Source organism: Trichomycterus rosablanca, chromosome 27 (assembly GCF_030014385.1).
Source record: "Trichomycterus rosablanca isolate fTriRos1 chromosome 27, fTriRos1.hap1, whole genome shotgun sequence".
In the NCBI taxonomy this organism is placed as follows: domain Eukaryota; kingdom Metazoa; phylum Chordata; class Actinopteri; order Siluriformes; family Trichomycteridae; genus Trichomycterus; species Trichomycterus rosablanca.
Genome location: NC_086014.1, coordinates 11,289,155 through 11,315,399, shown reverse-complemented (window position 1 = coordinate 11,315,399; position 26,245 = coordinate 11,289,155). Strand labels below are relative to the sequence as shown.

Here is a 26,245-nt window from a genome sequence, read left to right as displayed (position 1 = left end):
TGTTCTGCATGTTTTTGAACAAAGGGAAAAAACGAAGTACCTGGAGGAAACCCAGCCAGATGTGGGGAGAACATGCCAAAAAGATCTAACCTGGGTTCCCTGGAACCACCCATGAATGAATGACTATAAACTGTTTTATACAAGCTTTATTTAAAGTGTTTTGTGATATTATGACTTAGCAGAAACAAGTGCAACACACACACACACACACACACACACAGTGTGTAATGCTAAACTTGCTGACTGGATTCTTTGCCTGCCAATGGCTGCACAATTTACTGCTCTGAAAATTCACTTTTACTGACATCGTAAATTAGGTGTGTGTGTGTGTGTGTGATACATCCCAGAAACACAATTTGCACCAAGTACCCTTTATTATAAATAATCACTCAATACTTTCACAATCTCGTTACTTAACACATATCTCAATTATTTATTTGTATAAACCCAAATGCAATGCACTGATGTCTGACTTAAAAGACAAAAGTATGTGGACACCCCTGTGGCTATTGGATTTGGCTGTTGTAGCCCTACTTCTTGCATAACTGGTGCACTTTTTTGGTAACATTTGCATTTATACATGTTTAATATTGTGTTTGAATATTTTTCCTTATTAATTTAACTACTTTGGTGTTTTAAACATTTATTTATGCTTATTAATATGTACATTTGGTTTATATTTCTAAGTAAAAAGTCAGGTCAAATGCGATTGTATTTATTTGCACTTACAATGACCCCTAATGAGCAAGCCAATGTCAACAGTGACAAAGATAAACTCTAAATATTACATGGAAGAAACCTTGAAAAGAACCAGACTCAGCATGGACCCAATCCTCCTTGGGTGGCCTAGAGGATACAAAGTCAAAAAAATGCATATTTTTTATAAAAATCAAGACCTGATTGTGAAATCTGTACATAAAATATGACTAATATACCAATAACTTTGACTATTAAGCTGGGCTCAGGGTTCTTGTGAAACATGCCAGCATACAATGTGCCAGTGTGTGAGCAACGGTGAGGAACTGTAATTTAAAGCTCCCATCAGGGCATAGCTTCAGGTCCTTCTCAACTTCCTCCATCTGCTCATCTCAAATTGCTGTCACACTTCAGTGGGGAAAAAGGTAGAGCAAAAAAACTCTCACACTAATTTGCTCTGAAGAGTGCTTGAGGGGATAGGAATGTCCTACTTACAGCCTAGGGGTAAGAAGTGTGTCTTCTTATAATGAGAGGGAATTTGTCCAGTCAGTCAGATGCAATCCAGGTACCACGGAAAAAAGGACTGATATTAAAAAGGTTAATAAAATTTTACTGTCCACAGTCAAGCAAGCTTTAAATTGTCATAGGCTTAAAGGAGTTTAAAAAGTCATTAGTTCACTGATTCATTGTTTTACCACTGCTTAATCCTGGTCAGGGTAACAGTGGGTCTGATTCAATGGGCAAAAGGAAGGAACACTCATCAAAGGGCACACAGCCACTCGCACACAGGGCTATTTTAGCAGCTCCAATTGGCCTGACTGCATGTCTTTGGACCTGGAGGAAACACATGCAGACACAGGAAAAACACACACAAACGGCACATAGACAGGACCATGGACTCCTGTCCTGGGATTCGAACCCTGACCCTTACTGCTGTGAGGCAACAGCGCTACCCATTCCCGTTAGTGTCTCCCTGTAGTAAGAAATTCACTACCATGTGGCGAATGTCTTGTTCCTCCTTATCTGCTCACTTAATTTATAATTTGAACAATCTGTCAGTCCTAATCATACCTTCACACATATGCAAGTCACCTATGCTGTGGGCACTGATGTTAACCTTTACTGATAACTGTCCGGATGGTCCTTTACATTCTCGTCACAAAGAACTCAACGTCCATTTTTCATGATAAGTAGCTAAAACTTCGACTCGTCTGACACTTCCAGCGTCTTTCTGTACGTCCGCCCATCCGTCTGTCCATCTGCTTGGGTTCTGGTGTGCCAACTAATTATGGAGATGAGTTTAATCAGCAGGATGCACACAGCTACACACGGCATCTGTGAAAGATTGTGAAATTGAAAATGCATGAAAAAAAAAAAAAAACTCCCTATGCACACCAATCCAGACACCGTGGCAACATCAGTACAACCAGATTTAAACAGAGAAAGTGTGGAAGAAGGAGAGACAGAGAAGAAAGAAGATTGGGGAGAGAGGGCGGGACGGGGTTGTTGAATTATACCTGGTACTGCCTATCTACTGTGACATGAAGCAACAATAAGAAACAACACGGCCTGAAGGTGAAACGTGAGTTAATAACAAACATACATTGCAAACAAATAAGATAATTTTTAATAAAGAGGAAAATTAATTCAGGTTACTGGGTCTATCCTAATGCTCCTATTTTGGGGGGATATAATCAGACTAGTATATCTTTAGCTTACCTTTCATCTTCTGAGCTTCAGTACCATATCCTGTATTACCAGTGTTGCCAGATATTAGTCATATATACACTATGTGTGTAAACTGCACAAACCACTGTTATACAACACAGTTCCTGGTAAAATGCATCTAAAAATGAACACAAAACACAGCAGAAAGAGTTAAGCAAGCTCTTATATGTGATGTTTAGCTTAGATAAGTGTAGACCATACTCTGCTCACACATGTGTGAACAAAATGTGTACACACATTTCCATATTTTAACTAAATACTATCCAATTTCTTTGTATGCAGTTCCATTAGCAAAAAAAAAAAAAAAACATGGGACAGCTGGGAAAAACCAAGTTCAAAAAAAGCTTGGCACACTGGGTATATATATAAAATCCTATAATGCACTCAGTTGGGCAGCAATATATTATGCTACCAAACTATATATATATAAACTGTATCATCATAAGAGTCAACATGTCACTTTTCATCACTGATTTTTTTTTCAGTCACACAAAATGTAGTTTTATTAAGGGCAGGACAACAGCAATTCAGGTCACTGACTGTGCTCCTTTAATAAAATGGAAGCTCAAGCTTCTATCAGGCCAATAATAAACCAAAAAAAGGGTGTCTGGTTCAGGAGAGAAGCAAGTGTGGAGCAGGAAATCATGTCGTCACCTAGTGATATGAGCAAAACGAGGGGGGAGTTTGTGTTTGTTTTATCTGTGGAGGAAAAAAAACAAAGGACACTCTGTTTCTCTCTGTTACTCTGTTTATACTTGTATACTCTGGTCTATAGAACATTGTTTCACTCAGATGCTCAGTTGCTGAGCCACAGAAGGCACTAAGAAGGGTGAAAAGTTTAAACAACAAAGTCATTTTGTAAGGTGTTGGGCAACCACAAGCCCAAGAAATAAAACTATAAATAAATGAAGGTTTCTTTAGTATAGCTTTCGTACTTATGTCGTGCTGCACACGTGTTGACACGGTGTTTAAATGCCCTCCTTGAACCTAGAATACCCCTGGTCATTAATTCTCACTGAGAAATAGAAAGAAATGTAATACAAATTTAATACAGTACTTTACTTTTACAGTACTTTTGAGAGTTAGAGTGTCATTAACGTTTTTGCACTAACCTGTTACATCATACACCATAAAAAGAGGAAAGAAGTGAAGGGCTTATCACTGGTAGAATGAGCGTAGAATGGGATTAACCTGGTAGTTGAGAGAACATCTTGCTGCCACTTCTGTTTTGGTCTTAAAACTGTACATTTTAACCTACGGTTCATTAAAAGTTAAACATACACAGCACAGCACAACACTATATCAGCCAGCTAACATCAAGATCGAATGTTCAATGGTTCAGCTAATTGCAAGTCAATCCCAGGAGGACTGAGTGCAACACGAAAATGAAAACACTCTGATGAGCGCCAATCGCTTGCATTACACACCAACCTGGCTCTCATCACTTGATTGGTTGACGTTGTACATCATTTTCTTCATAGGATGATGCTTTGGACTTCCTGCGGTTTCCTTATTTGGGCAGTACTTCTTAATCTTAAGATTCTCCTTCCTACTAAAGCTCATGGTGCTAATAAAGCTGTTTGTTTCTTAGACTGTTTTCTTGTTAAAGACAGCATACACTGCACTGCTATAGGTTAGTCTCCAGTATACCCATATTGCACCATTTTTTTGTTTTTTAAATTGAAGTACAGTGTCAGCATTTCAGACTGGGACTGGTTTCTCAAATCAGGTTGTTAAACTGTTACACTGTTAAATGCAAAACAGATTACAAACATTTCCAAACTGACAGCTGATTTATTGAATTGATTCAAACAAAATGTGCAGCAAGTCTGATCTGAAATATCGCAACCGAGACAATACGTGAGACATACAATCCAACAGTTTCTCCAGTTAAACATGACATGAAATGTACATTTTGATCAGATAGAGAATACACAGCTATACAATCAGTTTCACTAGCATGTGTCGTGTCACCAGATCAGTACGAAGTGTCCAGCAAATGAGAGCACAATCTGGCAGACTGAAACACAAACGGTGCATTTGATCGATACAAAACTAATGTAAAGCTACGATACAAAACGAGTAAAAAAGAGACAAAACCACAGAGATGAACAAACATTAATTTTTCATTTTACATTATTTGACACAGCATCCAAATTAAAAAGAAAACAGCTTCAGCATGAATAATACTGCAACAAAACACTAAAAAGGATTAGCCAATTATACCCTTTTATCGACTTTCCTCAGGTCTGTGGCCCCGTCCCAAGAGCTACATTTCATTACTCTTCAGAGATTCTAAATACCTGAACACAATGTTTGTCTGGTGGTTATTTTACCTCTGGCCATGTGAATTATGTATAACAGTCATTCTGTTTTAATTGTTGAGTGGCACAGATGTCTAGGTGGCCACGCAGCAATAAAGCAAAGACTTTTGGTCACTATCTGTATAGATTTTCAGGTTCACTCCAGCTTTCTCCCACTTCCTTAAAATATACAGAAGGTGATTTTGCTACCTTAGATTTCCCCTAGGTATAAGTAAAGGTATTCTGCAATATTACAACACAAACATAAAAATGTACTAATTATTTAAATCATTAACATTAAAACTATTAAATATTGGTAATATTATGCAGAGTCGCAGGTAAATGAATCGCATGTACAAATTACACAGAACTCTGCACATGAGTAAAGTTATTTCTTAACAAAAAAGGGATCTTTTGCCTCATGTCCCAATATAAAGGTCTGATCGTGTTGCTGTAAAAAAGAGCTTTGATGTACCAACTGCATCTATCAATTGATTAGTCTATCTAGTTCTTAATACACTGTAATGAACTGCTAGCTACAGACTTCTTCATTTGTTTATCATGTTATATGTAACATTAATCATGAATACAATTAGAGGAACAATGAACAAGCCATTAAGAAGCCGGGAGACCCAAACAGAAGACGGGACATTCTGGAGAAACACTGTCTATATGGTCGCCAGGAGTCGAAATCAACTTGACGGCATTTAATAATAATAGCAAATCATGCTGGATCAGTACAGGATGTTGATAACTTGTGCATATCAATACTTAACCAGTTTAAATTTCTGCTCATAGAGCTTTGATACCAGTAATTTACAAAATGGGTTTAGAATATCTCTGGCATAGCTGATCGGCTGTTGGCTGGCTAGTAAAAAGCATTTACAAAACAAGTAAATCCCAAAATAAAAAAAGTATTTATACTCCATGTAATTGTATGATTAGTGTTCTTTTCCTGCTACACATTAGCTTGACATTTAATTGGTAGTAACACGTGTGTAATAAAACTGTTAAGTCTTTTAGTATAACAAACTGTGTCCATAGAGTAAATTAAATGAACACAGAGGCGCATTTTAAACACGTCTTAGAAAAAGCAAGACATCAAGAGTAGGACACAACACCATCTCAAAGGTAAACTACAGACACACATCCTAGGTCTGGCTTTCCTACTAAACTTGGTCAACAAACAATAGGGCTCCATTATTCAGAACGCAGTGGCTGTGACTGTAAATGATGGTCATGGATCAACCATATTCTGTCTGCAATCTGTTCAGTCAGTGACATAAAATCATTGGCACAAACACTTTTAGCTGTCAAAAGTTCATATTATTAAAATCAGCCATTTAGTCTCAGTCTGACTCAAGGTGGGAGAAAATAGAATCAACTACAGCGTCTATGACATTCTATTTTACCAACTGTCTGTCTGTTTTACACTTCTGTAAGATACATCAGATTGCAAACCTGACAACAGTAATGACATGCTGTTAATGCTGAAGCAATTCATAATATTAATTTGGCAATCAAGAGAAAGAAGAACACCGTCTTTATCTAAAACCAAACAAAAACAATTTAAAGTGTGAAAGTCACTGTGCGGAAGAGTATAAAACACACATACTGGCAAGGAGATTTAATAAGAGGATTGAACAAGAAACAGCAGTAGTAAAACCACTGTTTTGTTTTGGCTTCATTGGCTTCCTACATGCCCGATTAAGAACAAGTGAAGCAAGGGATTAGGAAAAAATCCACAGACTGTATTGAGGTAAACCATGCAAATGTGGATGGATAAAAGAACAATAGAAAGCTCAAATGTCAAAATCTGTACAAGGTAAGAAGTGAAGAAAACAAATTTCACTTAAGATCCATACTGAGGTAAAATACGCAATTAAGACTGAAGCCATCATTGTTCATAAGTACATAAAAAAAACTCCGGGAAGTCAAAATCCAGCATGTTCTTCCGAAGAGCTTAAACACAGAGATGATTCTGAAAGTGGGCGTGTCTTTAGATGGCAAAATCCTCGTGACTGGCGGGGCTGAAGGCCGAGCTCCGGAGCATGTCGAGGCAGTTGACGAGGATGAGCGTACCTGTGAGGTGTTTCCAGCGCTTGGTGATGGGGTTCTTCATGCGGTCCAGGCCCAGCTGAAGCTCCTGGATCACGTCGCGGTAACTGTCGCCGATCTGGGCCGCCCACGTCAGCAAGAAGTCATACGCCGGCTTCCACATGGCCTGTAAATGGACAACAATAAGCTTATTTGCTGATATTACATTAATACCATTTTAGTTCTAGACTGTAGACAGTTATTTAATGTAGAAATTATTTACATTAACAGCAAATAATAAAAAAAAAAATTGGTTATTTTAGACAGCTAATTAGAGATCGTTTGAGTATCTTCAACTGTGCATGTGCAGAATCATACAAAACATAATCCATACTACAAAACAAAATCCATAATACATATAATTTACCCAAAATTGATACTTTAAATTGCCATATATTCAGAACTCAGAAATCAGTAAGTCGTCTAATTACATTGTGTCTCTAAAATAAGAATCAAAATTGTCCAATTCCAAGCAAACATCCTGATTGTAAATCTGACTGCATAATAACCACATGTTTGTGTATAAAGTCTCAGAAGCACTACTGTTCTCCACAGTATCAACAGACCTTTTACTCATTAGCATGTAAAGCACCTAATAAAAAGGCAACAGTTTTGGGATTGCTGTCGAATTCTAAAATTCCTGAAAAGGTGTTTGTATCAGTTGTTACCTCTGCATCCATCACTCCGTTTCGGTCTCGGTGTGGGGCCTCGTAATCGTCCATCTGCTGCTTTGAGACACGAGCGAGTTTCTCTGCGAGGTCTCTCCAGCGGGGAGCCACTTCCACTGCCATCGTCAAGAGGACGAAATCGAGGATGAGACGCACAACCAAACCCTGACAGTCCATTCTCAACAGAGCCTGGACACAGAGAGAAACATGAACGCTTCAGATTGTACAGTAACAAAAAATAGTCATACAGTGCAGAATTACAGCAGCGGTAAGTAAATATATGTGTATGTAGAGTTAAGTACAACTCAAAACAATTGTTTATATAGTGAATTCAAATGGTCAGTGTGTTAGAGAGTAATTTACTCTGATGGCCTGCACATGGAAACTGAAGGTATAAGTGTGAAGAGGATGTGTTGGGGTTGTACATTGTTCTTAATAATGCTGAGTGCCCTCCTGATGACCTGGTGTAGTAAATGTCCAGCAATGAGGGCAAGGCTGCTCCTGCAATGGACTGTGCACTTTTAATCCCACACTTCAGAGCTTTTCTTTCCGGAGCAGAGCAGTTTCCATACCAGACTGTGATTGAGAACATTCTTAATCATGTTCCTATAAAAGTTTCTGAGAATTTAGGCCGGCATGCCAAACTTCCACAGCCTTCTTAGAGGGTACAGTCTAACGGGTTGATAGTCATTTCGCCAGGTCACTGTGATTTTCTTTGGTGGACTTGAAGCAGGTGGGCACAAAAGCTTGTGCGGGGGACAGATTGAATATGTCTGTCAAACATATAAGCCAGCTCTGATGACCAAACCCCAAGTGTTTGATCATTATCCATGTCTATAGGGATGTTGTCTGGTTCTGCTCCCTGGAGAGAGTTTGTTCTCCTCAGAGCCAGACACACATCTGCTGATGACACAGTGAGCGACGTGCTGTGTGCTCTCCGTTGCCAAAACCCCTCTCTGTTTGTTGTTAATTAGGGTTTCAAAGCAGGCATAGAACTCATTTAGGTTATCTGGCAGTGTGACCCCCCACCCACTGGAAATCTGCGATATAGTGCAGACCTTGGCAAATGCACCAGGAGTCTACAGTGGTGGACAATCTATCCTGCTTTATACTGTACTGACTCTTGGCTTCTTTGACAGATCTACGCAGGTCATATCTAGGCTTTTTTGTAGTCATCAGCGTTGCCTGAGACAAATGCAGTGAAGTGAGTGCATTGGACTGCTGGGCTCTTAAATGATTTTTTTTATAGTAATAAAAAAACTGCAGACAACTTCACTTTGTTTTTTTTCTTCCTTTCTTTTTTTATACATACTGAAAGCCTTTATGTAGGCTTATCTAGCCTTCAGCAGGACGCTGATCAGGTCCGAGCGCCACCACTGATTGCAAGAAACTGGAGAAAAGTGTGTGACAAATGGGTGTGCGCACACACACACACACACAGAGGCATATTTATAAAAGTCCGTAATAGGAAATGTAGGGGTGGTAGAACTAAGCATAGTGAGGTCATGAGATCTCACTGAATCAGTCTGTTTCTGACTTCCTCTCATGAATTTTCTTATTATACACCATTAGAGACCAGTCCTCTTTCTGTCTCACTGATTCGATCTCTGTTTACTGATTCAGTCCCTGGTTACGTTTTTCACACCCACTCTCTAGATCTCTCTAGATCTGTGTCACGATTCAGTCCCTGTTCTTGTCCTTTTACTCCACATTTCTCAGTAGTCACCGAGGGTAAATAATTACATCCTACTGCACAACACTGGGGGGTCAGTGCCGTTTCCTGTCTCTCACATACAGACGGGCCGAGCCACCCACACTTACACACAAAGCCATATTTGGAATAGGAATGGGTTTGTTGGGAGTTACGGAACAAACCGGTAACTGCCTTACCCCTTTGTGTGCTTAAAGGAATGTGTGGGGCATGAGGCTGATGTGTTTGTGTTTTATCAGAATAATAGAACTAAATGTAACACTGACACAGACGTAATCAGTAATGTTTCTAACCGTTTAAGAATTCCAAACTTAAATCAAGTTCTGCTAGACTAACATCTGCTCAGGGTGTAATACGGAAAGTGGTCATGCTTGCACTAGATCAAAATTAGGTGATTTAAAAATTCCCAAACAGCATTAGCATCCCCCCTTCCTATCAATTATGCAATTATGCCATCTGACTTTAAAATGCAGATGCAAGGTCAATAAGGCAGTGTGCACAGGGGACAGTTTAAAAAATGTTCTTAATGCTTTTAATGGTCTGAGGGATCTGAAATCATGAGTGTTCTGCTTAGACTTAGAAAGAGGAATATGCAAATCCCTTCCAATCTTCATTCTAATGTTTTGGGAACAGTGTTTTAGCATTTTAATAATGTTCTCATGAATTTGTTGACAGACTAGAGATCCTCTGCACATCTTTCACCTCAAAGACCTCAAAGTTATTTTCCCAACCACCATCCCATCACTGTTTAGTTTCTTTTTTTACCTCATTACTAGCCATAAATGTCCCTGTCCCAACTATACAGGAATGGATGTATACTAACAAATGCAATGAAACTGACCAGATAAGACATGACAAATCGTGGGTCATACTGCCTGCAATAAAATAAGTCAAAGTAAATGTAAAAAGCATGTTATTTTACATAATGTATTTGTATTTTCCATAATGGCCCAACTTTTCTGATTTGGGGTTGTATATTCACAGAGGAGCATGTGGAGCAGAAACAAGTTGCACAACTTTCTTATTTTATTACATTTTAACTTAAAAACTCAATGTGCTATGAGTATGAAAGCACTGACCCAGCAAAACCAAATCTTACACATTGATCTTGTCATAAAGGCAATGTTCCTATAAGCAAAATGTGTTATGAATGCTTTTTTTATCAGAAAAAAATCATCCAGCAAGGGCAACAAATATTGCTTATTCACAAAGTGATATCATTTTGTGCTATTACTTTCCAAATAAAAAGATATTCAGCTGTTTTAGTTCAATTCTGATTTGTGTTTGTGGTCGGACATGATGTAATTAAGCTGGTATCTTCAAGCAATACACATTGATTTAATATATGGGCAAAACATCGATTTGCCTGAAAACAATTGCTTCCATTTTTCTGTTTGACTGATTCTGCTCTCTCTTTTCATCTCTGTCTCCCTTGACGCACACTTTCAATTTACTCCCTGGATGAGCTATGCTTTCTTCTGGGCTTTCCTAATGGCATGTTTGGGTCTGTGCCAGCGTGAGGAATGGAGTGAGCAAAGTTTTCGCTACAAGCCTGGAGCTCTGTTGACGGCTGACATTTGGGACGAGAGTGGGGGGGGGGGTTATATTTAATATATATATATAATAATAACCCGGGGTTATTATTCGCTAAGTGCTAGGCTAGGACTAATCAACTTTGCAACATAGCATAGAATTCAAAAGCAGTAAATTATTATTGCAGCAGCTTCAAATTATTGCCACTCCAGTGCATTTTATTTCAGTGGGAGGCTGCCTAGGTGGCACCTTTGGCTGAATTTATGCCCCTCCAATTAATTTTGACAATCCACAAAGAAAGAACAGCAGTTTATCTGAACAGATCTGAAAGTGCATCATGTACATTATACAAATAATTCTAAGACAATCCTTACTTTTGTTGTGCTTTTCCCTTTTCTGGGAAAGGGTGATTTCTTCAAATGTGAGTAATTAAATCAAATCCAATTAAATCAAATTGCTTTGTGAGCTTTAAATAAGTCAAGACAGCAGCCATGTTTAGTTTATGCCTTTTGCCACTGCTAGATGTGTTGGGCAAAAGTATTTAGGGGCAACAGAGGATCATTCTGGTCCACATACCTGTCTTTGCTGGTTTTTATACCGGGTGCACTTCCTGACTCAACTCTTCTTATTTTATCCGGACTTGGGACTAGCACTTCCATTCTATATTGTTTTACTAAATAGATTGTAAAATGTAGAATTTTAAAATGTAGAATTTTTTAATTACCTATTACAAAAAACACCAAGGTAACAGAGGATAACGACATACAAATTAGTGTCCTATAAATAGGAAGTGAAATATTGGTATTACATTTTGAACCCCTCAAAATGGAATACTTGATGAGAAGGACTGTGGAAGATTAAATAAATCTTTAAATAACCTTTAACCTTTAAATAAATCAGCACACATTCTTAATTATTCAGATTAAGTAAAATGGAACGTCTTCAGACTGACAGGAAGAGCTCGACCTGATTGGTTTACATAAGGTGAAGCTAAGGTGAATCCAATCAAGTACAGAACACTTAAATCAGATTGATTGGTTGGTGCATTTGAGTGGTTCGTGTAGATATTTGTTAAAGAAGCTTAGAGCTGTTGAAGAACTGTAGGGCCTTCTATAAATTTCTCACCAGAAAAGAAAAACAAACTTTTCACTCTATTAAAATTTCCAAATCATGAAACCAATTGTTGTATTTAAGTGTTGTTTAACCACGTTAATATGACTATCTTCATCATTGTAAGATTTGTGTGTTTTGTATTGTAAGGTGTCCTTCAGTGTTTTGAAAGGCACCCATAAATGAAATGTATTATTATTTATTATAATTATGGTTAGTAAAATCTTCCCAACCAATGATAATGTCTGTCATAATCAAAAAAGGTTGAAAAAAACTTAAAAGTTTATATTTGATATGAAATGTTTACGGGTCTTTTTGTTAATACTTTTATGTGTGTAAATCTCAAAAGGACATATATTCAATAGAAGTAACATAAAATCAATGGGATGAATTCCTGTTACCTTGCAACTGCAACTTCTTTTTATGAAATCCTACTGGAATGTCAGATCCCACAAAAGAGTGTGAGCGAGGATCACTGAAAGGAGACCCGAAGGAGCACTGTCAGTACTCTTCTCCTTTACAATGCATTATTCACATGCTGACTAAGAGAACGAGATTACCTAAGAGCGGCAGGAAAAGAGCTTCCAGAACCTTCTTTCAACGGAGTGACAGAAAAACCACACAGGCTCTCAAAACCAGAAGCAATGTGCAGGTAAACTTGGTAACTTGGTAAACTTGGTATCTTGTAAGAAAGTCAATGTCTGCAACAAAAAAGACCAAAAAAAAAAAAGAGCTGCACTTGAAATGTAGAAGAGTAATGTGGGCAGTGTGGTTAGATCAGTGTTGGTAAATAGAATCACATGTTCTGATAAATTAGCCCTGAGTGACAAAGATTTAGATTTAGCGGCTCATGCTGAGATGACAAGCTAATGTGGTTCAACACTTTAGGCTAGAGTCACAGCTTTGACTCTTATTTGAGATCTGAAATTGGTTTATGAATTATTCATAATGCTATATTGCTTACATCTTGTGTCAAGCTCACAGGAAAAGTACATTTGCTGAGGAAACTTATGTCGCACTTGGCTAAGTAAAAGTGTTACTTTTAGGATCCTGAATGAGCGCTAGGGTGGCACTGCAGTAAATTGTGCTACTACCTCTGGAATGTGGGGTTTGAATCCCTAGCAGTGCTCAGTCGAGCATCTACATACAGTCATGGCTATATTTCGTACCAGACACCACCTTCATATTCTCTTCTCATTCTGGAGCCCCTGGAATGTGAACTCCCCTAGCGCTACAATCACTTGGAATGCAACACGAACACGCTCCGAGTCTGAGTGGAGTTAATGAAGGAATGGAGACAGAACACCGCACTGCCATTCTGGGAACAAAACCTCAGGAATGACCGGAATTCTTGTTCCTGTCAATCAAACAACCCCAACAAAGCCGCTGCTTAATTAAACTTTGGGATTAGTATGCAGGACTTTCAGGAGCTGAACTGACCGCCTATTTAGATTGTGACTGTTTCGATGGTAACAGACTGCTGAATCAGATAGACGTTGTGGAAACGGGGGTCTGTAGTGGAGGAGGAAGTTACAACTGGGGAATTGGATAAGACTAGAGTGGGAGGAAAGGAAAAATATGCAAAAATAGAACAAATAAAATAAAAACATACACACAACATTAGCCCACGTCATACATACAGACCTGCTAAAACATGTTTAATTAACCACCTTTAAAAATGTGAAAGTGGATTCTGAGAACCTGGGTTTGATTCACAGCCTCAGTCTAATCAGTTTCGTATGTTCTACTTGTTTCCTCTTGCATTACCCTGACACTTTAGTGGCCTCCAAAAACCTCTGAGTATGAAGAAGTGAGCAAGAAGGTAAGTGAATGTGTTGGCTTTTGATAAATGGATGTGTATTCAATTGTGGTACAACACTCAGAATGCCCCTGACTAGGATGGCACGTTGTTTAAAAGCTTAATCGATTCCAGATTTATTTATGACTTAAAAAAATAAGCCTCCTAACTTTACCAATTCTGGTGAACACTGTTTTCGCAACCGCTGTTACACAAGCTAAACAAGATTTTTTGTTTTTTGTGTGGCCTAACTTCAGGATTTGTCAGACTGTCCACAACACTTTCAGAGGTGTCGAGTCAAAATACACCTCCATCCAACAATCCAACAGCTTGACATCTGTGACACAGCACATGAAGACCCAAAACCTAAGCACTTCATCAGCATCTGAGAGCAATTCCATTATAGCACTCTGAGCGGTGATTCAATACCTCAAAGGTATTGCTTCTCAGTAAGGAGCAGGGTAGAAAGCAATTCCAGTTGGCACAACCCATTCCCAATCACCGAGCGCTCCATTAAGAGCAGATAAATAGGATGTGAGACGTGGTAAATGACGGATGCTCTGGAAAATGGGATTGCTGGGCCATTTCTCTCCTTCGATCAGAGCCTCTCCCATCTGATAGGTGTGAATGATGGTTGGAATTGACCTGTGTGCCCGGGAGCTCTATCACTGTTCAGATATGTTTGCAATTTGGCAGTGAATTAAGAGGCAAACAGACAATAAGAATCCAAACAGCAGGAGGTAAGACAAAATACTAAAGCCAGCTTGCTAGTTTTCAGCACATTATAGGATTATTAATGCTGTTCATTGCATATGTTGATATGAATCCATCAAATGGCATCTGTGCCTCCTCCTGTGTTACATTTTAAATGAGGACCGTCAGTGTCCCCTGCGGCTTAGAATAATAATCACACCGAGTCTGTGCTGAGTGAGAGCCTAGTTTAACCTGCTGTTCTTAGACTAATCTTGTTGGCACCTGAAACCCTTCCTACTCCTACAGGGACATCAGACAATACAAAATGCAAAGCCTCCTATGTCTACAATAATTAAAATAACCAGTATAAAGTTTGACATTTTACCACTTGATTATCAGATTTAACATGTTTTATAAATCACCCAAATGACAAATGTAACACTGGTTAAGTACAGATCTATAAAATATAGATAAAATAATAATCTCATTTTCTTTTAAGCTCTGACATTATACAACAAAAATGTATAATTTCTTCCTTTAAGGAAATGAATGAATGAATAATTCCTCAGGCCTGGAGCAAAAACAACCATTTACACAGCTTAAACACCCACAAAGTGTACAAACATGGTCCGGCTCCATGAAAACCCTGCAAAAAATCCCCAGATCCTGAAAACTGACTCCAGCTGGGGTGGTGAGATTTCTAAACCAGTCACTGCAAATCACATGTTTTCCACCACACCCTGGCTGTTAGAGAGAAACATTACAGTCAGACTGGGAAATCTGAGACTGAAAATGAGGATGTGTGAAATAGGACTGGGAAATAAAGCTCAGGGCAATTTTAAGCAAACCAAATGGCAACCAACAGATTTAACATTTTAGTCTGTGTATAATTGTGTTTATTAAACACTGCAAGAAGCAGCACATGCTGAGTGCAGCACAACAATCTACTTAAAGAGAAAAAGCACGACCTGGCGACTTAAGTCTTGAGTGAGGGTGGCAGATTGAGCTCGGCATCTTAACTCTCTCTGCTCTCATACAACACCTCACACCATACTAAGACCTTGTGCAGACAGCCGCTCTTCAATCTAAGTACTGATTGCTAATAAAACTTGCAGGTCACAGTGCTATTCACTTATTGGAAGTAAAACTTAAGGTAGTAAAGGCTACTTTAACCTACGGTTCATAGATAAGATGCCTATGGACAGATAGAAAGGGATTTCTCATAAACAGGACAAGCTTGGAAAGGTAAAAAAGTGTTTATCATTTTTATAATTAAGATGTAAGCAAAAAAAACCAGACAGTGATTAACATTAATATAACATGTTTATACAGAGACTGAGCTGTAATGTGCATATGTATACAGAGGATTTACAGAAAGTGCCCTGATCCTTTCCCATTAAGCCTAGTTGAGTATTAGAATACAGCAAACAGACACAGAGGTGTGACAGGATTTTTGAAGCTTACTAAATACATAAATGTGCAAACATAAACTTAAATGTTTTTCATATTCAGACAAATATTGTAGCAATTTTCTCAAATTGCTAAATTTCACATGGTGGTATTTATTTACACAATCAGTTTTAACCTCTTATAGTCCCTCTGTGTTTTCAGCATCTAAGGCAGACATACTTTCTTTTGGAGACTGAACCTCTTTTGACCTTCGACTGACTGTGTTTAATGGGTTTTTTAATGATACAAGTTGTTATCCCATTTCAGAAAGGAAGCAACTGTTGTCCCGAGGATCATAAAACTGTCTACTCCTTCACCCCCTGATTATTGATGGACAGTGGCAAAATAGACCACCCACCTCCCTGCCGATCAATCACACGCACTTTGGTTTGGGGCATTCAGCTGTCGGTCATTAAAATGGAGAAAGACCCCATTCCTGTGAGCTGATTAATTATTATAGAAAACAGTGCCGCCGTGGTTGCGTCATCAAAATGCTTAAAACGTTTACACCTCGTTGCTATGTGAAAGCTAAATGTCAAGGCGTTAACCAGCTGTTAGTCATTAATTATACTGAGCTGGGGATTATATAACTACCCCCCCCCCCCCCCCCACCCCCAAGTAAAATTAGTGCTCACAAACATTATGAATATGTAGGTGTTTACCAATCATATATAAAGACATTTTTCTTTACTGCATAAATTTAAAGCACTCCTCAGATACGGCAATAGATTATAACTGTTCCGCTGAGGGAAGTTCGATTTCAGAGGAACATTAATTATTAGAGCAGATATAAAACAAGCCGGACTGCTGTCCGCTGTTCTGTCTATGCAGCGGGTTTTCATTTCACACTCCATCACTAAGGTCACTATTAGCTGACTCAATAGACCTGATGACCTGAAGTCAGAAAATAAAAAACCATTCCCTGCAAAGCAGCTAAGGTCATAAGTAACTACTCAAATCTACATTAGCTACGTTACATAAGCAATTTCTATATATTTTTAAATCATAATGGTTGTCTGACCTTCTAGAACAATTTACATTAGACAGTTACTATAACAGCTCTCTCCTGCACTTAAACACACACACACACACACACACACACACTTCTGCTCCACTAAACGGTTTTCTCTTTACTATCTGCAATATTCCCACATCCCAGAATGTAATATTACCGTACACTTTGATTAAGTCTTACCCATTCTACTAATAATGAGGTCAAATGCTCAGCTACACTCATTGCTAAAAGGTGTGTAAAATCAGTTACATGCTTCAAATATATATTAAGGACAAGTAGGGCAATTTAGCATCCCGATTTAGTCTTCCGCTGCCGGGGACCCCTGCTACACTTCGATGAGGGTATATTGTGCCTGACACACGCTCCTCCTGGCGCATGTGCAGTCCACCGACCCCTTCTTATCCCGACGCTCATATTTCAGTGGATTCATATGTGAGACCAGTCTTGTGCATGAGGAGTCACGCTCTGATCTCTGCATTCCTCCACTGCTGTACATGCGCTTTGGGTCCCTAACCAGGGTCCTTACACAGCGTCAGCTAGCATAATATCCCGCTGCATGACCTGGGTGCCCTTCCTTGTCCATTTTTTAACAAATAGAAAATCCTTGTCCTTTTCCTATGTTTAATTTTAGAGTACTAAATATTTTTTTACATTAAAACAGCAAGGGAGAATATTTAATACGGACTATAATATGAAAGTATGATTTGCATCACACTGTACTGGTTTCTGTTTTTCAGATTAAATTGTACTGGCCAAAACTAAATGCACATAGCTTATAATTGCACATAAGAATGCACTTTCGTGCTTAAGACAATTTTACCAGCTGCTGTGTCTTTCCACTGATGTGTAGTTGCAGAACCAATGAAACGATGAACATAACCAAGGTAAAAAATAAAAAACACTGTAACCTTACGCTAGTTGAGGCCTTTTTTGAGTGGTTTGTGATCGAAACATTCTGGCTCCAACCACAGATTAAACCTTGCCTGCAACATGACGTGGACTTATCATGTGCTTCCGGTTCATGCTTGCAGGCACTGTGTGTACCATAATAGTACTTATTTACACGTACATGCTGCTACATCTGCTTTATCAGATCTTACTTTCTTAAAGATTAAAGGTAAGTGCTGGTCTGAACCTAGCAACCTCTGTGGTGTGATCTGGGTAACCCTAGAAAATCCAAACAGGAAACTTAACAACTTTGTCTGTGCATGTATTAGCATATATTTTGAATATAAACTGCTGACTTAAATTAGTAACCCCTTATATGACATATAAAGTTGAGCATTAAAGGCCATTCTTTGCAGCAGTTTTCTGAACTCACAACCTTTTGGTCAATAACAAACCTTAAAGGGAATCAGGTGTCAGGTATCAAAAAATATATATGTGCACATCAAAAGTAGAAAGTAACAGACATGACATGTCATAACATTGTTATGAGTGCTAAGTTAGTGACTTAGATTGCACAGTAAAAAAAAAACAACTTAAAATGCTTGTGAGAACTTGAAAGCTGAATACTAAGTCTAAATGAAGCATTTTTACCAAGCCTGAAAGCAGCTTTACACAAAAAAAGAACAATCCCCTGCCTCACTGTGTCACCAGACATAAAGCCGTTTTTACAAATTAGGCATGCCAACCAATAACTAAATGACACAATCAGTGAAGGACAAGGACTAATGCGTGCTAGTCAAAGAACACAGGCTGAAATTTAAAAATCAATTTACCATCACGAAAGACAGGCAAGGGCTAGAAGAATGATTGTTTTTGTCTGTTCCTGATAAATGTGGCGGCCTTGAAACCAAAACAGGCCGGGGCTGTGAGGCTTCCTTGCACGCGGACGGCTATCGAACAACTGCTCAAAGATTTACAAATAATTAACGATGAGTTGTTGCACTACACAGTGGCAGACCGCACACCTGAATCAACCGAATTGAATGGGGAAAAAATTTGCTATGATTTGTAAAAAACTGTCAGACAAAACCAATTAAACTGTAATAAAATGAGTATTGCTACACAGGTTTCTGGCTACAGAGTAAACTGCTAAGCAATTAAGTTGTAGACAGATGAAAAGAGCAGGGATGCTGTACAGAGCACAGAGTGGGATAGTTAGGTAATATGACACTGAAAGATTATTGTTCTCAATGGCAAATTGAATGAAAATTGCAACCAGACTTTTACTGCCTTTCAGGATTCGGCTGCAACAGAATCAATAATGTGAAAAGCCATAAAAGGTACATTATCCATGCAGACTTGGGTTTCTCCGAACTGCATCCACAAGAGACAGCAAAGCTATGCAGTTTGAAGCGTTTGAAGTTCTCAACCATCTTGCTAATCCCTTGTCACCTCTGTTTGTGGACAAAATTGAACCTTGCTTTGAGGCAGAAGCTCAGTTTTCTTTCTGGCCTTTATGACCGAAAGCCTGTACAACAACAAAGCCTGGCGCAAGGCACTGAACGTCTACTGTCTGAGTTCGTGTCGAGGCTATAACTTTTATTATTCCCTGTGTGTGGCCTTTGCTGAGTGCACTATCCTACCAAACAATGGGGTGGTGCATTGTGCACAGTACAGCAATTCTGAGTGTTTTTTTCCCCCGAAAGTAGTTTGGTGTGCACTAAGCTTTACTTTTCTACTTTTACAGCTTAAAAAAGCTCCGTATTGCAGCCAGCGTTCCTACAGCAATAACAAGGTGCCTTCTGCCTGAAAATGAAAACCGTCGACTTAGCATACCTGAAGCAGTGAAAGTACATGCCCAGTGAATGCACCAACATGTGCAGAGATGATTATAGTTTTTCTTTGACCACTAAGGTCTGTGCCAGCAAAGCAAGGCTTGTGAAGCTGCACTCGCAAGTTTACGCAGCTGTGTAGATAAGACAACTGGACCGGAGCGGACGAGCGCACCCTTATTAGAATAAGCTTGCTAGCCACTAATCAGAGAAAGGCAGATAAGGGATTACACGTAAGCTAAGTATAAATCCGAGGCTAAGAGGCGTTACATCTCCAGACAAGCTTGCATATGGTTCATGTAATCAAGCAAATTCGAATTGATATTTCCAACTTACCATCATCAGCTCCTTCTGGAAGGATTTCTTCTCCTTGTTCTCCTGGTTGTTACAATCCTCTTTGAGTTTTTCCAGCACAGACGCCACTCTCTCTGGTTCACTATCTAGATCTGCTCTGCAGAAGTAAGTCAACGGCAGATTACCGTAACCCAGGGCATCTGCAAAAGCCCTCCAGTTTCCCACGTTCTCCATTAGTATGGTCCTCACAGAGGCGTAAATGTAGGTGAGAAACTTGCAAGGCTTTAAAATTTGTTCCAACAGCATTGTACTTGTCAGGTCTGGCCCGCAGAAGTATATGGGTTTTACCTTACCCAAAATGAGCACATTTTTTACATGTACGAGTCCGATCTTTCCCTGAAAATATCCAATGTACCACTCTTTGGTCCACAGTTGCCCCTTTAATTTGATTTTCTCCTCACTTAGCAGGGCAACCACATCACCCTTCTTGTATTCTAGCAGGTACTGATTCTTGGTTTGCCTAATCACAGTCTTAATCATTTTGCCAAACTTCAAGTTGGTGATGCAGCGATCTTGGAACTGTGGATATTTAGTGGTGACAGCCAGAGGCGACAGCGTAATTTTGCCTACTTCCTTTTTCTTCAGGAACCTCCGCTGGCCATTGGCCTTAATTCCAGTCTTGAGGGGTGCTTGAGGGGTCTGTACACAGAACTGTGCAAGGATGCAGTCATGATCGTCCTTGACCTGAACCCTTAGAGTAAAGTCCGACAGCTCCTGCGTGGTTCGAGACGTAATCATGTATATGAGCCGACTCACCTTGCCCAGTTTTATCTGAAAGCCTCGGACTATCCTAGCCTGGTCGTTCGTCTTCACCTCATAGTTAGACATATTCGAGTACATGCCTATTTGCAGGTCTTGAGGCCTACTAAGAACAAACTGGTGCTTCCCCCATAGTTGCAGTGCTACCGGGGGAGCTGACTGAGCCTGCTTGCCAACCTCACTGACTAAAAGAGTTTTTGGAGCGCAATCGTGTCCGAAAACAGCCACAACAGTCTTAAAAGATGGGTGAATGTGTTTCGGTCCATAGAGTCCAAGAGTGATTTTCTTCACCACCTGATCCCAAACTGTTGAATTTAAAGAGACATGGTGGGACTGGACCACAACGGCAACATACATACATGGTTCCAGGCTGTCCAGCTGTACTTGAACTGTGTCACCATATATATAAGCCTGTGGGACGGGGATGTATGGACCATCCTTACAGTCACTCCTTACACATAAAATCTTTGCCACTTGCCTGCTTTCCTTCTTTACCTCTACAGAAATCTTCATCTCTAAGCTTATGAACGACTTTGTTTCCATGTTGCTCAGTTTGATTTCAACTACAGGGCTGACTGTTGTACATCTGTCGTTGTTTAGTTCCAGTGGTGGGTCCAGTAAAGCCTTTATTGATATTTGCTGTGTGTCTCCTACTGCGACATGACCCTCTGGGACGTGAATACTTATGCACGTGTCTGGTAGCTGAACCGCCCCACCACAACTATCCAGCTTGCACACGATGTTGGTTTCCACAGGTTGTGTTTGGCCCCAGCCTGGGTTTTGTCCCAAAGAATCGAGGTCATGGCACGACCGTGCCATCTTTCGATGGTTAAGCCAGGCTGTCCTGAAATCCTCTCGGCTTTGAAACTGCTCCGGAGAAGGCGCTTTAAGGCCTGTGAAGAACTCCGATGGCGGCAAGGGGCAATTTGATTGAGACTGCAGGACGGACAACTCGGACAAACTGTAGGATCGTTTACTCCGGAAAAATGGGTTGTCCATGCGGAACACTGGCAAGTTTTCTACATTGGGACTGGTTGGTGTGCCATCAAAAATACTACTGCTGTATCCATAACTCGTGCTGTTGCTACTGGTAGTGGATACGAGTGCAGGGTGAGTTGAAGAGTCAAATAGAAGAAGATCTAGGCTATTGTGTTGGTTGGCCTTTTCATTGCTGTTCTGGTCCAGAATGCCCTGCACTGATCCGTTAAGAAAAGGATTAGTTGAAAATGGGTTGTTGTGATTATTGTAGAGCAGAGGGGGCTTAAGAGTATATCCAGTCCATTCTCCTAGAAGGTCAATCTCCTTTACTCCTTCATCAGAGCAGTCGCCAATATTGTCAATCATCCCACTGTCACTAAGACTGGAGTCTCTACAGTTGATGGGTTGGACATAGGAGGAGGGTATGTAGCCCATCTCTGTGTTATTGTGGGCATACCACCACTCCCCTCCAGATGCATCCAGTACATAGAGGCGGTCTCCTTTGGAGAACTTTAATGTTGTAAAGCTGGATGGGCAGTAATCCTTGATGGCAACTACTTCCTGCGCAGTCCCAAAAGATGCAGAGGTGTCCAGGCGTAAGGCACTAGGAGAAGGCACTGACAAGGCAAAACAAGCAAATTCTTAGAGTAGTACAGAAATTAACAAATTCATAATTTAATATCACGACATAAAAGTAGTTGTTATCACTAAGGATTATTACTCAGGAACACTAAATGCTTTGTTTGTTTACAGTCTTTATGTAATACCGAGACAGTTTCACACAATTACTGTCAGAATAAACTTAATTCCTTCATGTAGGTAAGATGAAAAGTCTGTATTCACAAGGGTAATACCATAATCACAAAAAGGGTTTAGAAAGAGTATAAAAACAGAGGGTTTCACTTAATTTGATTACACATTAAACACACATTAAAGTAAACTAATTAGTTTTTAAATTAATCACCACCACTGCTTGGTCTGTTCTTAATTTTAAGAAACTGAGTAGCACGAAGAATCGTTCATACTCATTTGAATAAGAGTGTACTTCTAATTTAGTCATTACTTTTTAATTACAATTTATAACTTTCCAAATGCATGGATCAGTCCAGATATTTGGTAATTGGCATAAACATGGTCATCTCTAACACAGTCACTTATTACCTACTGGCGTAAAAATTGTATTATTTTACAAATTAATAATAAAAACCCACCTTTGACTTCTGTAAGACTGGCCTCCGAGACATCCTCACTGAGGTCGATCAGTGTGCCTTCTGACTTACACCGCGGAAGGACGTTGTTGCTGGTGGTCATTCGAATCCGATGTGCAGCCATGTTGTCACGAGGCTTGCTCAGGCTACTTTTCCATCGCCCCGGAGATGTGGTTATGTCATTGGCAGCTGTCCATATTACGCTACACCGACTGAATCCCAGGACAAATTCCCTGCTGAAATATTGTATCCCTGGAGACAAGTCACAAAAAGAACGGATAATTACGATGAGAAGAGTCTGAAAGGACTGCAAAGGAAAATTAGTGGTGCTGCTTCAAAGACAACCAGAGGCATTATAATGATGAAAGCTAGGCTACTGGATGATAGTGGGCGAGAAAGAAAATGATCTCGTCATATAATTAGTTTTTATTTCAATGTGCATTAATTTAGCACTGCTGTCTGTTCTTTTTAATGAACAATGGAAAAGCCCACAACTCACCTATTACAATCTACTATCAGTGATAACAGGGTTTAAATTTTCTTTTGATTGCGCCATAGAGTGCTGCTTGTTAAAACTTATTGTACATTGCGGGAACAGTTCTATTTAAATGATAATTAGATTCAACGGGTCTGTGTAGTAATCAATCCTAGGTGTGATTAGTCAAATTAAACACAAGTATCAATAAAGTTTTGTTTACGAGCTGAGTAACCTGAGTAGCAGTAAGTTTTTTTTTAATCAGGGCTGGAATTCTCACCATTAATGAAAGAAATTTACATTTACATTTTCAGCATTGAGCAGACGCTTTTATCCAAAGGGGCCTTGCTCAGGGACCCAACAGTGGCAACTTGCTGGTGGCTTGAACCGGCAACCTTCTGTTTACTAGTCCAGTACCTTAACCACTGAGCTATCACTGAAAGAAATAAGGCTTTCTAATTTTTTTTGTGTATGTTTCTTTTATTATAATTTTTAAAAATGTTGTTAGATCTAAAACAATCATGACCGTGATAAATGGAAGTTCCCCTGTAGCCCAAAATTGGAAGCATATATTTTATTTTATATAACTAATTTTATACACCTGTTTGTAATAAGTATGGCTAAAACACCCAAGTATGTCCACATACTTTTGGTAAATTTTTGAAATAACTTTTGAAACGAAATGATTGACCAAATTTTTAATTTGCTGCTTTTAAAATTGTGTGCTTTTTTAACCACCCTCTGATTTGATCAACCCGATGCATGATTACAATCTCTCCAGGTTCTGAACGTCATACAGGTCACAATTTACTGCCTCTTGAGGTAAACAGATGTTTGCCTGGGGAGGAACAGCTCGGCACTTTCACGCACGATTGCTTCAACTTCTGGCTGAGAGGATCAGAGTTATTAAGCTGGTCCTGACGTGACAGCCATGCTGAACACTAATGCAATGTAACACGGTCTATAATTAGTCAGACTAAATCAGCAGTCTGATCAAGGTCACAACAGTGCTGGTGTATTCTACTACTCAGACGGAGGTTTCTTGATTACTTAAGGATAAATTAAACGTGGTAAATTGCAAAGATTTCACTGACAGCTATTTCTTTTTCATATTTTGTCCTTAAATTTGAATTAATATTTGAATTAGTATATAAATTATATCAAATAAATTTTATGCTTTTAGCGTTATGACAACAGCCTGGGGAAGGCCCAAGCTATATAAGGTATGTATACACTGTATAAACAATTAAGGAAACACTTAATCATCAAAGCACCAAGTCAAATACATTTCAGGAAGACAATTAGAAGACATAAGTGATTGTGAACTTTCACCTGCTTTGCTGCAAATTAAAGTGACAACAGGTGCATTAGAGAAGCAAAACCCCCAAAAAGGGAATGGTCTTATCCTTCCTAACTGATTCTCCTTTAGTTCTTGTCACTACTGATAGCATTAGGCAGTATATGCAGCCTATTCAGGTTACACAGTAGACTCTTTAGGGTTTCTCCTCATGTGACCAAAGGGTAGGCAGTGCATTGATGACAAAGGCACTGATGCCCTTACGTTCCTCACACCTGAATACAATTAAGAACCTTTGGGATGTTATGTATCAGTGCATCCAACTCCACCTAGTAGCAACACAGACAGTCCAGGAGCTCACTATAGAACTGACCCAGGACACCATCCACTGTCTTACCAGGAACATGTCCAGATGTTGTCAGGAATGCATAAAGGTACATGGGAGTCACATTATAAATTGCCGTAATAAAAGCCACACAAATTCATGCAGACTGTGATTTGGGTGCCCAAGACTCACTTGGACCAACGCTACTGAGGCTGCATTCAAATGGTACATGGCAAAATCGCTTTTGCACTGGCTGTGCCATTGTTTCCTATGGAGCGTGCTGGTGTTGCACATGCCTAGTAAGCAAACATTCACTACAGCAAAATAAGATCATGTCCTGAAAATCATGTTACTTTTTGATTTAAAAAAACAAACACACACATAACAGATTTTTTGATGAGATAACCTTTCATCTTGTCCTCCGGATAAGTCTGTGAATGAGCAAAGCTTTATATGCAGTAATAAAACCTGAGCAAAGAAATGGTTCAGGTAAAGCTTTTCCGTGCTCACTATCTTTAATGGACGTGAAGTGGGTTAAAAATATCACCCCGTTTTTAAAATTCTTAGCTCAGCCACCCAAAAAGCACTCTCCTGCTTTCATTGCTAATTCATAATTTAAGGCTTTCAGAGATTCGTGTTAATAAAATAAATATTTTCAAGCTGAAGGGGAACTTTATTTCACTTGAAACCAAATGAATTTTTCTACATACTGACTCCAGGGTTTTGCATCTGGGATCCAATGCACAACACACCAATTGCTACAACACTACCGCTGGCCAAAACTGCTGTACGGGCTAAATATTTCATTAGCTTTGGCGCTGAAGTCAGAAAGTGTAAGTGAGGTTGCTGTGGTTGCAAATCGATGCACACTGAGCAGACCTCCATGTTTGCGGCAAATTGATGCAGTTGGAAGAGGCCAGTCTCAAGTGTGCATGTGCCAATATTACATTCTTTTATCTCCATAATCATATTGTTATGAAAGGCTCATCGGGACAGACTTTTAATTTGTCAAGATTAAAGTCTAGGATGTCCGTAGAGTGATTTTGGTTTTAAAAACATCTCATTAGAAAGAAAACCAACTTTGGACTGTGTACATCAATCGTTGCCTCCTGAGGGTGGATCTCAAACTTACGGCAGCATTTGAAGGGTTTTAAATTAATCACTACTGTACTAAATAGTAAGTTTAATATGTGCACTTTAAACTGTTTAGTTACAAACAGCATACTACAGCATGTAGTAACTATATTAAAAATCAGCATGTTTGGATATGTTCTTTTTCAACAAAATAATTAATACTGCAATATTAAGCTGTTGTTGAACTTGTTACC

At 39.3% G+C, this 26,245-nt stretch overlaps 1 protein-coding gene across 1 annotated transcript in view; it reads right to left on the bottom strand.

Moving 5' to 3' along the window:
• Nucleotides 1-4,198: 4,198 nt before the first annotated feature.
• The window catches only part of LOC134304266 (SH3 domain-binding protein 4-A-like), a 29,179-nt gene continuing 7,132 nt past the window's right edge, over nt 4,199-26,245 (bottom strand). The window contains exons 2-5 of the mRNA XM_062989860.1: nt 22,824-23,072; nt 19,858-22,229; nt 7,493-7,681; nt 4,199-6,951 (exon numbers count right to left, since the gene is read on the bottom strand). Of these exons, the coding sequence (XP_062845930.1) occupies nt 6,727-6,951; nt 7,493-7,681; nt 19,858-22,229; nt 22,824-22,944 (2,907 nt within the window). The 5' untranslated portion in view covers nt 22,945-23,072 and the 3' untranslated portion in view covers nt 4,199-6,726. The remainder of the gene's footprint in view (nt 6,952-7,492; nt 7,682-19,857; nt 22,230-22,823; nt 23,073-26,245) is intronic.